At 30.6% G+C, this 13113-nt stretch overlaps 1 protein-coding gene across 4 annotated transcripts in view; it reads right to left on the reverse strand.

Annotated features, from left to right (window-relative positions):
• LOC143069259 (disheveled-associated activator of morphogenesis 1-A-like) overlaps positions 1-13113 on the reverse strand; it is a 66655-nt gene that overhangs the window by 5819 nt on the left and 47723 nt on the right. For all 4 annotated transcript variants that reach the window (XM_076243799.1, XM_076243796.1, XM_076243798.1 and 1 more), the window contains exons 13-25: positions 12636-12762; positions 12054-12164; positions 11179-11347; positions 10324-10436; positions 9285-9329; positions 8072-8314; positions 4897-5003; positions 4514-4602; positions 3298-3512; positions 2508-2569; positions 1635-1695; positions 551-682; positions 100-270 (exon numbers count right to left, since the gene is read on the reverse strand). In XM_076243799.1, the coding sequence (XP_076099914.1) occupies positions 100-270; positions 551-682; positions 1635-1695; positions 2508-2569; positions 3298-3512; positions 4514-4602; positions 4897-5003; positions 8072-8314; positions 9285-9329; positions 10324-10436; positions 11179-11347; positions 12054-12164; positions 12636-12762 (1645 nt within the window). The remainder of the gene's footprint in view (positions 1-99; positions 271-550; positions 683-1634; positions 1696-2507; positions 2570-3297; positions 3513-4513; positions 4603-4896; positions 5004-8071; positions 8315-9284; positions 9330-10323; positions 10437-11178; positions 11348-12053; positions 12165-12635; positions 12763-13113) is intronic.

Consider the following 13113-nt stretch of genomic DNA (forward strand, 5'->3'; position numbering starts at 1 on the left):
TAGATGTGCAGTTTGTGAAAATTATGCAACAGTTTGTTCTTATTCTTATTGTATGTTTTGCAAAAAGCCCAAAAATCTTGATTCTTCAATTAATTTTACCTGTTCTTCTAATTTTGCCCGTCTTTCTTCTTCTTCTTTCAATTGTCTTATTCTCTCATTTTCTTGTTTTGCATCATTTATTGAATTTATGAAAGTATCCATGATTCCAAAGAAATCATCTGGTTTAGAATCATCTGAGATATCTCCAAAGGATTTTGCTGCTTCTTTAAACTGTAATAAAACAAATCATAGATTTACCTTCACTTTCTTTTAAATTATTTACATAATATCTTTTACATTTATTATATTTTTTAAATAATCCAATGAATTTGTATAAGAAAAAAATTCATATTTCAAAATTAATTTTAAATCTGTCAAAAACTTTGAAGAACATTAAACAGCCATTTTTTCACAGAAATAAAATAGACGGTAATATGATAAACAAGATGTACTGACACTTATTTCACTCTAAAAACTACAAGTTAAAAGATATATTAATTTTTTATAATACCTTATTTATCATTTCTGTATACGCTTCCTCTATTTCTGAGACGTTATAAGATGCCACTGCTACAAAATCAGTCATCACACTTACAAATCTCACTTTACCATGCATGGACTGCTTCTCAAACAACAGTATCTCCTACAAAGATAAAAAAAAATTCTCTTACATGTGACTGACAAGTAAGTGACACTACAACCCTATACCTAGGTTTTCTGAAAAAGGTACATGTACAAAAAAACACTTTTAAAGATTTTTGGCTTCAAGACAACAAGACTGCATGTGCTGTAAGCTAAGCATGACCAACTCATAAGTCAAAGTATATAAAACAAGCAGAAGGTGTCTAACTTATCTGAAAAGCCCTTACAAGTTACATGTCATCACTGTTTGGCTGCAGACCATAGAGATCTATTATGTTCAATAGTACGGATCAATGTGTGAAAATAACAGTAAGTTCATTCAAAATATTGAAAAATCTTATATATTTTTTTAAAGTCAAACAGAAAGCAAGTGTCTTTTAAAAGTGTACACATGTTACAACTCATCGAGTTTATGCAGCATACATATCATACTGTTCAGTAGCATCCTAAGATGAATGGACAGACGGACAAGGTAAATGCTAGAGTATAAAATATCTTTAATACTGTTTATTCAGAGTGCAACTAAATGATTTTTTTGCACCTATTTCAACTTTCCAATCTGCATACTGATCCGATAATCAAGTATTAGTCCATGTAACAATCATGCAATTTTTAGGTGGAGTTTAAGGTGATTTTACTTTTTAAGATACCGGTAGTATGACATTTTTTGCGACTTAATCTATATGTTTCATGCCATCTTTCCTCATGCCTGAACATTCTACATTACTCTGGCAATAAGTCAATTTCTTTCTTACAAATGTTATGCTATTGTAGAGTCCTAAATATGTAAACTCATTGCTAGATATTTTGTCATCTGATTTATTTACTCAATTGCCCCATAAAAGTATTCTGTCTTGGCATTATATATTATATATAACTAGATCTATTTTTCCACCTTGTATTTTGGCAATAAAGCATTCAAGTTGATCATTGCTTATAAAAATAATAAATACCTTTTCTATCTCTGAGAGACCTGACCTCAAAACAACTATTTCTTTGTCCAACTCTCCCATGCTGAAAAATAAGATATTATATACAAAATAAACATTTTTGGTTAAGACACTTTCCTTTTGTTGTTGTTTTTTTCTTTTCCTTTTTTTAAAACTATGTTGGTGTGCTATTTAATTGACATACACTCCCCATCATCTTTTTTTTCCCATTTTGCAATACTTTGTATAGTCTCTGTGACTGGTCTGAATTCTGAAGATTTTTCATCAATCAAACATGTTTTAGATGGGAAATCATGGTCTATTCATTATTTGAAATATAATAATAATAATAATAATAATAATCTTTATTTCAAGAGGGTATGCTTAATTAGTACAAACACTATTCTCCCTTGAGGCCCTCACACTCCACTCACAATGCTTCACAATTTCTTCATAACAAAGATAAACATAAGAAAACATAATCAAAATTGATACATAATCATTTAAATAATTCCTGGATTACCAAGTAAAAACTTAAAGCAGTTTGTTTTAAAAGTATTTATGTTTGACATTTGTCTTAGTGCTTCTGGTAGTTTATTCCATAAAGTTGGGCCAGAATATGAAAAAGATTTTCTAAATGTGCATCTCCTAAATGGGCATTGGATTAGCTTTCAGTAACTGCAAGTACTGTTTGTGTATTTTTTCATTTTATTTATTTTTCTGATTTGTATCAACTGAGTTTTAACTGTTTGTTCTAATTTTGTGCGGTCACACCACTGTCTAAGGTTAATGCTGATTTCTAAAAAAAATCACACTTTTTTACTAATACCCTAAGCCTTATCACATGATAAACTGGCTTTATTAAAATAGCATAACTTTATATATAATCCGACTTACTTGACTTTTGAAGCCACCTTTACATCTGGCAACTCACTTTCTAGTGGCATGATCTTGGGGAACTGAAATAAAATCCATAAAAAATATTACTAGTGTTTTCTTTGAAGAAGAAGTTTGCTTTGGATGTGGAAATGAACTGTGACGGTGTTATCCATACTTGATTTTCGAAATGACAACTGCCTTAGACTTCTCAGTCCACTATATGACTGAATAAGTTATTGAAGTCCTCGGCTTATTGGAATATCACAAAATATTTTAATAACTCATAGTATGGGACAAAATAGTTCTGCCAAATATATATCTCTATATGAATTAGTAAAATATAACACTGCTTTCCATGATTATTTTTATCAAAATACAGAAATATGTCAAAAACTGATGCCACTTCACATCAAAATGGACAATGTTATTCCAAATATATGAGGTTTTGATGCACAAACCATTTGACATGCCATATTAGAATTTCATAATTCTTAGGAAATTATCAGCTTTGAGGGTTTAGATGGGGGTCTTTATTTCTGTATTCTTTAAAATTTTAGGCCATTTTCTCTATGTAATTTTGTATTTTTGTACCGGTATATATTTTTTCTGGGATTTATTTTTTTTTATATTTTAGCACCTCATTATTCTTTTTTCCCCCTTTTTTTAGACAATTTTTCTCTGTTGGATCAACCCGATCAAGACCTTAACTATAAAACTTAAGCTCACAATTTCTAACTTGGTTTGAGTATGTTTTTCTTAATAAATCTTTTTAACTTTTGCTTTAACATTGCTCAAAAAAAGTTCTCACCCTTTTCTCCAGTACGTCCACCAGATAATGGAGCAGTGTAACATTTCTATCCATACTTGATTTAGTGTCTAACATGTTATTTAGACTGTTAAGTTTAAAGCCTTTTGCATTCCCTCTCTGTCCTCTGTTCATAAAGTTACCTAGGGCTAAGATTATCTCTAGGAGTTGTCGTAACTTTGTACTTTTCATCATTGTGTTTGATGAATCTATCACAGCTGGAAATAAAGTTTATTGTGAAAGATGAATAAGCATAAAATACAATGTATGGATATATCAAGACTCGTGTACACTGACTAATTTTTTTCTAGTCTGGAATGTAATTTGCCTTACTTTTAGCTTTATGTTAATTTCATTTAGAAGTAGATGGAAATATCATTCAATAAGAAAATTAAGATCTCTCTTATGTATAATGTGTTAAAAATGTTGAAGTACAAACTAATTATTGTAAACAATAAACCTCCATATTCCCCACTGAAGCAGAAATTATGGAATCCCATGAATTAAATTCACTAATTTGTACAGATATACAATTCATACATGTTTTTCCATCAGTTCATAACTAATAAAACTGATAAGAGAAATATATCAGTTATTCTAATGCAATTTTTATGTAACAATGTTTTTCATTGGCTAAACGTTGTCGTCAAATCCACAGTTGACCAGGCGTAACTAAGGAGGGACCCGCCATTTTGAATTGATTGAATCAACAAATGTTCGAATACTGCTATATTATCGAAAATAAAACAACACCTACCTCGAATTCACTGTTTTAATGTAATTTTATTCCAATTTGAATCGTACAGGTAACGTAATAACCTCCAGTTTGTAAGTTTTAATTTGTATGACGTCACGTTTACCCATGACGTCTTTGCGCCAAAATTATTTATAAAGCTTCACAGATTTTTTTTTATTTGCCAAATTTAGACATTTTATCAAGTTTAATAGTATTATTTCTTTTTGTAATGCATTAAAATCGGAATAACAGTACAGTAGTTGAAGAGTTGCCACTGTCAATTTTGATTTGACGATCGCAAATCTCTGTTTTACTGTCTCCGCTACGTGTCGCCAGTAAAACTGCATTTGCGACCGTCAAATCTACAATTGACGGTGGCAACTCTTCAACTACAGTACTGTTATTCCTTAATTGTAACTTGTATTCCATCAGGTATTCATACCCTTTTGAAGAAAATTCTCTTTCCCTTTTATGAAAACTTACCATTAATCTTTGGTCTGATATCACCTAATCTTTCTGGGAACTTTTTCTTGAAATAAAGTGCTTTTAAAATGGCTTCATAATGGAAAACTCTGAAAAAAAAATGTTTGACTTCATGATTACAAGATCACCACAAAACTTCAGCTCTATATGATCAATAAAAGAACTCGCCAATAATTCAAAATGGTTAACATTCCACTATATCAATTGAAGTTGTATCCTGTTAAAAACAATGGATAAGGTACATACAAGCTCTACTTCATTTACTCATATTAACTTGATCAACAAATATGCATTGGGATGCTTATTTGTAATTCCTTTAGTAATTTTACTTGGTGTTTTGAACTGTCAAAGTAAATTGTTTTGGTAATCAATGGTCCACTTACTGGCTAGCTTCAAACAAGAACCTGTCTGCTCTTGCCATGTTATCTACTTCCTGTGAATGCTCATTTAATGTTTGGATTTCTTCAGTAGTTGGCACAAATTTCAAAAGCTGTAAAAAAACAATGCAAAGTGTGTGCAAGAAATGATACATTAATTGGTCACAAAAAAATGTTGACTACAACTGTTCAGGATTTCTCCAGTTCCAAAAGTAATTCTGTCATGTTGTACTTGCTTTGTTATTAAACAAATGTGTGTGGTTTTTTTACATGGACTTAACAGTTCTATGTGCATTAAAAATAAAAGTAAGTTGCCTGTTAACAATTTGATGGAAATAAAGTAAAACATCAATACATTTCCTCATGAAAATTTAAATAGATATAAGACTTTCTCATTTCTTTATCTAAAAGGTCCATTTAAAGTTCAACAAGGTCAGGTCCTATTTTAACCTTATACTTCAATCTTACATCCAAGTCAAGTTAAGTTCAGATTGTCCAACAGTTCAATTAAAATCTGATAACAATATACTGACCAAGAGTATAGCCAAGAAACCACTTATCGTCGCTGGGCTTCTAAAATGTCTTATATGACTTTTTTGGCTAAAAATACTTTTTGACACCAATGGTCTGGGCAGGAGGAAATCTTTGGTATTACAAAATAGCATACAGTTAGACCAATCAAAATGTGTGAAATAAGACATATTACAAAATTGCCAATGTCAGTTGTTTGTAAAGTTTGCTTCCAAAATGTTGTATGAAAACTTGAAAATCGTTGTAAAATGGCTTTAGGAAACCAGGTGCTCCGCAGGGCGCAGCTTTATACGACTGCAGAGGTCGAACCCTGAACAGTTGGGGCAAGTATGGACAAAACATTCAAGCGTGATACAGCTCTGAATTTGGATTGTGATCAAATTTTTGACATTACATGGTTTTTTTTTACACAAAACATATGTCAAGATTTTACAAATCAATTAAAGATTTCTTCTTCAAACTTTTTAAATCTAAAATTAAATAGTTGACACAGCATAGGTTTCTGACACAGAATGAATGTGGTCTAATGAACTTAAAAGTTTTTTTTTGCCTTTGAGCAATTCACTATGCTGTTGAATATTAATCCTCTCAAAAAAATGTTTGAAGAAATTTTCTTTTTATTTATGAAATCTGAAATGAGAAAAATTTAAACCCCCCCCTTTTTTTTCACATCCCCGTTTCCCTTTTTCCAAAACTGATATCAATTCAAATTTCTAATGGAGTTTGCAACAATAACTAGTCTTTTAAATACATCATAAAATATTAAAATGTAAAATAAAGTGCTTGTTATTACTGAATGGTAAAGATTGGTTGGTAGTAAAAGTGAATATACATTGTTTATTGTATAAAACAATAAAAAAAACTTCATCAGCAACATTTTATATTGGCAAATTTCCAATGAAGTTATTTACATAAAGTTATTGGCAAATAAAAATAGAAAATGACATCATAGTCATGTCTGGCAAATGTCCAACATACATTATCTAAAAACATTTTAGATAAGATAAGGAAAAAAAGCTTCATCAGCAACATTTTATATTGGCAAATTTCCAATGAAGTTATTTACATAAAGTTATTGGCAAATAAAAATAGAAAATGACATCATAGTCATGTCTGGCAAATTTCCAACATATATTATCAACTACTATTCTATACAAAGGAAGATAACTCCAATTGAAAATTAATTGCTATTGCACAATATTGTGCAATTAGATATTTCTTGCTATTGTGCAATATTGTGCAATTGAAAATTTCTTGCTATTGCACAATACTTGATATGGAATCCTGATTTGGACCAACTTGAAAACTGGGCCCATAATCAAAAATCAAAGTACATATTTAGATAAAGCATATTAAATAAGCCAAAGAATTTAATTTTTTTAAAATCAAACTTAGTTTAATTTTGGACCCTTTGGACCTTAATATAGACCAATTTGAAAACTGGACCAAAAATTAAGAATCTACATACACAGTTAGATTTGGCATATCAAAGAACCCATTTATTCAATTTTTGATGAAATCAAACAAAGTTTAATTTTGGACCCCCATTTGGACCAACTTGAAAACTAGGCCAATAATTAAAAATCTAAGTACATTTTTAAATTCAGCATATCAAAGAACCCCAAGGATTCAATTTTTGTTAAAATCAAACTAAGTTTAATTTTGGACCCTTTGGACCTTAATGTAGACCAATTTGAAAACGGGACCAAAAATTAAGAATCTACATACATAGTTAGATTCGGCATATCAAAGAACCACAATTATTCAATTTTTGATGAAATCACACAAAGTTCAATTTTGGACCCTTTGGGCCCCTTATTCCTAAACTGTTAGGACCAAAACTCCCAAAATCAATCCCAACCTTCCTTTTGTGGTCATGAACATTGTGTTTAAATTTCATTGATTTCTATTTACTTAAACTAAAGTTATTGTGCGAAAACCAAGAATAATGCTTATTTGGGCCCTTTTTTGGCCCCTAATTCCTAAACTGTTGGAACCAAAACTCCCAAAATCAATCCCAACCTTTCTTTTGTGGTCATAAACCTTGTGTCAAAATTTCATAGATTTCTATTAACTTAAACTAAAGTTATAGTGCGAAAACCAAGAAAATGCTTATTTGGGCCCTTTTTGGCCCCTAATTCCTAAAATGTTGGGACCAAAACTCCCAAAATCAATCCCAACCTTCCTTTTGTGGTCATAAACCTTGTGTTAAAATTTCATAGATTTCTATTCACTTTTACTAAAGTTAGAGTGCGAAAACTAAAAGTATTCGGACAACGACGCCAACGTGATAGCAATATACGACGAAAAATTTTTCAAATTTTGCGGTCGTATAAAAACAATTGTACATTTCTTTATTTCTGTGAAAATAATTTAAGCTCTTGGATAATCCAGAAATGCCAAAGTTTTTATTTCACTGCTATTTACAAAAATGTTCAAGTTTACATACGACATTTTGGAAGCATGTATTTTGCCAAAATTTTCAAAGCCTGTTTGTGAGATATTTTTTTCTTGAAAAATTTGTAATTTACAACATTTTAAAAGCCCAGCGATGTTATGCATGAGGCAGATACTAAAGCAATAATTCCTATATTTATCCCTGTTTTATGTTTTCTATATGCATTATTAATATCTCATATGACCTGTATACCTGTTCTAACATGTCCTTTGGTAGATCCTCTCTACTGTCCATGTCTGTCACAGCCTTTATTACTTCCTCGTTAGTTAGTTTCAGTTTAGATAACAATATTGTACAGTTTTGAGCACGACGTCCATCGATCAAAGCTAATTCCTTGTGTTTACTAGCCTTACTAGATTGTTCTTCACCTTCTATCTTTTTTTGATAGGCAGAAAATGTCTTTTCAAAATCATTTAAATCTAATTTTGGATACACCTGAGAACAAAAAATATTACATTAAACATCAGCAGAATATAAATAAAATGTTTCTTCAAATTCTTTTTATCTACAGTCAGGAACATAAGGCCCGGATAGGGTCTTGTTTTTAGGAATTCAGCTTTAAATAAATGATCAAAATAAAGTGTTAACAAGGTATATGTACCTAAAAGTGTAAAAAGTCTCACTACCTAATAATTAAGAAATAATTGATGCAAGCTATACTTTATTGTAGTTTTAACATGGGTAGGCATTATATTCATAATTATTTTTGCCAGAGCGATAGTGAGGGCTAAAATAACACGAATATAATGCCTACCTATGTTAAAACTACAATAAAGTATAGCTTGCATCAATTATTTCGATTCTGATTAGGATAATTAATGTAATTTCTATGACCGATGTGTATAAGGGTAAAGCGATTGTGTAGGCTCTTCCATGAACCTCCCTTTTTGTTTGTAAAGAAGCAAACGGCTGGCACTGTGATTTTTCAGAGGGAGGAGTTTTTGAACAGCCAGCATGAACGGTTGTCGTATCCATGTCAAATATGTCAATTTCGGAATGCAACATATTACAGTCATAATAAATGAACTAATAACAACATGTGCATCATTTAAAAGTTTGGAAGTGTTTTAAGTTTAATAATGAAATATATTAAATGCATGCCAATCTAATAAAATTCATTATTCTGCAGTAGTCAATATATGCATGTGCAAAAAATAGTTATTGGAATAAGAGCATGGGTTTATTCATAAAGCGAAAGAGGCACGTCATATAAGAATAATCTACATTTCAACCATGCATATTTGTGCTTTGTGATCAACACATTCAGCCATATTCAGCAAAGTTCATCCATTATTTCTACTTTTTTCACTTAACAAGAAACATGTTTATCCAAGTTACAAAACATATCTGTGTATATTGGAATGTACATTGTACAGAATTGAAGTCTGTCAGATTAAATTCTTACCTTTTCATGTTGCAAACGATTCCAAACAGTCCCTGAAACAACCATCTGAAATAAAAGATTTCATTTCAGACCAGGAAAATATTTTTTCATATCACCATGTTTTTTTGTTGAAAGAAAAATGGGAAATAAATCTATGATCTCTAAATCATGCTGCCAGAGGATAATGACTTTATACATTTTTTTTTGTTACTTCAAAATATATCTCTCATTATAATAGTGATGTTCATCCCTTTTATCACAAATATGTCTCAATATATCTATGTTTCGAATGTATTTTTTATTCCAAAACAAACCAAAGATATTACTGTAAATAATTAACAGATAAAGAATAATATATTGACAGATATTACTGTAAATAATTAACAGATAAAGAATAATATATTGACAACTTAGCTTTGTCTTCCAAACGTTGTAAATGTTGGTTTCATTAGACTATAAAAAGCAGTATTGTGCTTGAAAAAGCCTTTCAATTTTTCTACTTTTTCTAATTCCTCTTCACAAACAAAATATGCATAATATGGAAAACATTTTTTTGCCATACCTTATGCTTGACAAAAATATGCATAATGTGGAAAACATTTTTTTGCCATACCTTATGCTTGACAAAAATATGCATAATATGGAAAACATTTTTTTGCCATACCTTATGCTTGACAAAAATATGCATAATATGGAAAACATTTTTTTACCATACCTTATGATTGACAAAAATATGCATAATATGGAAAACATTTTTTTGCCATACCTTATGCTTGACAAAAATATGCATAATATGGAAAAAAAAATTTTGTCATACCTTATGCTTGACAAAAATATGCCACAACCTTTACTACAGTACATATAACAGATCAGTCAAAAGCTATATAGACATTTGACATCAACTTAAATCAAACTAGCTCAGGACAGAACAGCTGACCAAAGTATTATAAATTTACCTATGTTCTTGATACAAAATAAATCTCACTGACCAGCTGTGAGAAAATATGTTATAGACACAGGCACATTCACAATAAGTAATAGATGTTTATCTTTAACTTACATCTGGAAGTTTGTCCCAGTTTAATGACTTCATAGGTTTTTTAGGTTTAGGATGATTACTGGATTGACCCATTCCTGACATCATACCTGGAGCTGGCGGTGGAGGGGGAGCACCTGTAAACAACAAATTAAATGTTACTATAAAACTGCTGTGAACTATCAGTTCCCGAGGGTATCATCAGCTCAGTAGTCAGTACTTCGGTACTGACATGATTTAACAAACCTTTCTAAAATTGTCCGTTTATAAATTTTTAAATTATTAAGAAACTAAGGGTTTAACTCCCTCAGGCAAAGTGGACTTTAGATGAATTTGGCAATTTATTTTAGGTATTTTTGACACATAGCTCTTCAACGGTTTCGGTACTTATACATCCTCAGATTTCAAATGTTTGGCTTTTAACGTTCCTGATGAAGGTAAATCCAGGAAAGCGCTTCGGACGCATGAAATTATTAAATGTGTTGTTTTCAATTTTTTTTGCATCAAATTTGTCTCGTGAACTCGTGATATTTGATTAAGACTTGGTTCAAAATAAAAAACTCTAAAAAAAAAGAAGTAAAAAAATACAGTAAACTGTCAGTGAATTACATTAATTTTTGTGGATTATAATTTTCAATTTATATTGAATTAGCATTTTGTTATGCACTTAAGATTCATGGTTCAACTTCAACTACTCTAGAATGATATTATTATCATAGTGAAATAAAGAAAATACAAGCTTGTTCCTTCATATTTCATAACTTCCCAATAATCCAAATGTGCATTTAAACCATTACCCGGTAACCTCCTTGAATTAGTGGTAACAGCTAGTTGTTTAGATGTTTATCCGTAGGAAACTAAATTAAGAATGATCTTTACCTGGTGCTGGGGGTGGAGGTGGAGCCATAGGGGGTGGGGGTGCTGGAGCTAATGATTTGTAGTATGCATCAGCAGCTGAAGTTGAGATTCCTACTTTCGCATCATCAGGTATACTACAAGAGTTGATGACCATGTCTGATATTCTACTGTCTGTAGGTTTGGCTGCTAACTGTAAAATACAAAATACAAAAATGTCACTTTAGATGTGTTGTTGAAATGCTACAGTATTATTAGAATAAGAATACTGTATTAATGTCACAATAGGACTAATGATTAATGTAGAATTATAAGATTTTATATGATTCTGCTAGAAATGAAAAGAGGCAAATTTTTAATCACATTTTGGAGATCAGTGATTCACATTAGGCACCCCAGTAATAACTTCTTCTTAAAAACTTACCAATATAAAATTGTACAAATATAAACATATTGGTCTATCAATAAATTCTATGAAAACACAAAAAGTTCAGCTGGCAGAAGTGATGGTAGATCAGGGTTGTTGGTTTTTGTATACAAATAGTCATTGTCTTATCGGGCCTTTTATAGCTGACTATGCGGTATGGGCTTTGCTCATTGTTGAAGGCTGAACGGTGACCTATAGTTGTTAAAGTCTGCGTCATTTTGGTCTTTTGTGGATAGTTGTCTCATTGGCAATCATACCACATCTTCTTTTTTATATGTTAATTCAATAGCACAACTTTCTTGTATCATCAGTAATACTTTAGACCAAAGTTTTTGGAATTCTGTTTAATATTTTTGTCCAAGTAAACTGCAAAATAAACCTTTTTGTCTATATTTATGGTATATATTTACCAAATTACTCAGCTATGCTTTGTCAACTAATTTGTGAATTTGTATGACAGATTTTTACATACCTGTGCTTTGAGCATTTCAATTTCCATATTGAGTTTATCTATAACTTGTTTTAAATCTGTTTGACTATCAAGTTTTGCCACCATTCTGGTTACTGTAGCTGCTAATTCAGCCTAATAAAAGAAACCAATATATTTAAATGTGATATATATTGTTTTTCCTATTCATACAAAAATAATTTATATCATAGGAGGAATCTAACTTATTAGACAAAATATGATGCATAAAAATGTTTGTATGAAAGATATCTTAAGTTATGATTGACTTGTTGACCCTTCTGACTCTAGATCAAGTACAGGCAATACATAATGCAAAATAACTTGACTGAAGGCACTGATTATTCCTTTACAGGATCAAGGAAAAAAGTAGTTAAAAATAGATAGCCAGAGTAAGTGATGCATTTAAAAAAAAAAAACTAAAGCCCACTAAACTCTCATTTTATGTGTGTTGAATTTGCTTCAAAAGAATCAAACAAATTTTTGTGGATTCATAAAATTTCATGGAATAGTTATGGGTATGATAATTTGTATATCTTCTGATCAATACTTTTTTTTATAATTTTTATGATTTTTATGTTATATCACCTTTTCTTCATTTTTTATTTCACATTCATGGTCTTTCTTTGCCAGTTTACTTTCCATTTCTTCATTCTGTTTAGACAGGTCTTTTAATTTCTGTTGTAAACTCTGAAGGTCTGTTTCGCTGGTCATTCTACAAAGAAGGCCGTTAGAATATTAGAAACAAAAGAAATGAGAGTTTCCTAGCATTACAACTGTCTGGTTAAAACTGAAGCTAGCTTATTTTACTTTTTTACAATCGTTTACAAAATGCAACTGTTGCCTAATTGATTTTCATTTTTATAATTGTTAACAAAATGTTTTGGTTGAGGTCAACTATTCATCCATGAAAGTAGCTTGTCTTTACCAATCTGTTTACTGAAAAGTATCCAAAAACCTGTACTGACAGAAGTATTACATTTCCAAGAGTTTTTTTTAATCATCTACAAAAAGTGAGGGGGTTCCAACCATATTTCCCCTTTTGAAAACCATTGATAATAAACAA

Source organism: Mytilus galloprovincialis, chromosome 3, assembly GCF_965363235.1.
Source record: "Mytilus galloprovincialis chromosome 3, xbMytGall1.hap1.1, whole genome shotgun sequence".
Classification (NCBI taxonomy): Eukaryota; Metazoa; Mollusca; class Bivalvia; order Mytilida; family Mytilidae; genus Mytilus; species Mytilus galloprovincialis.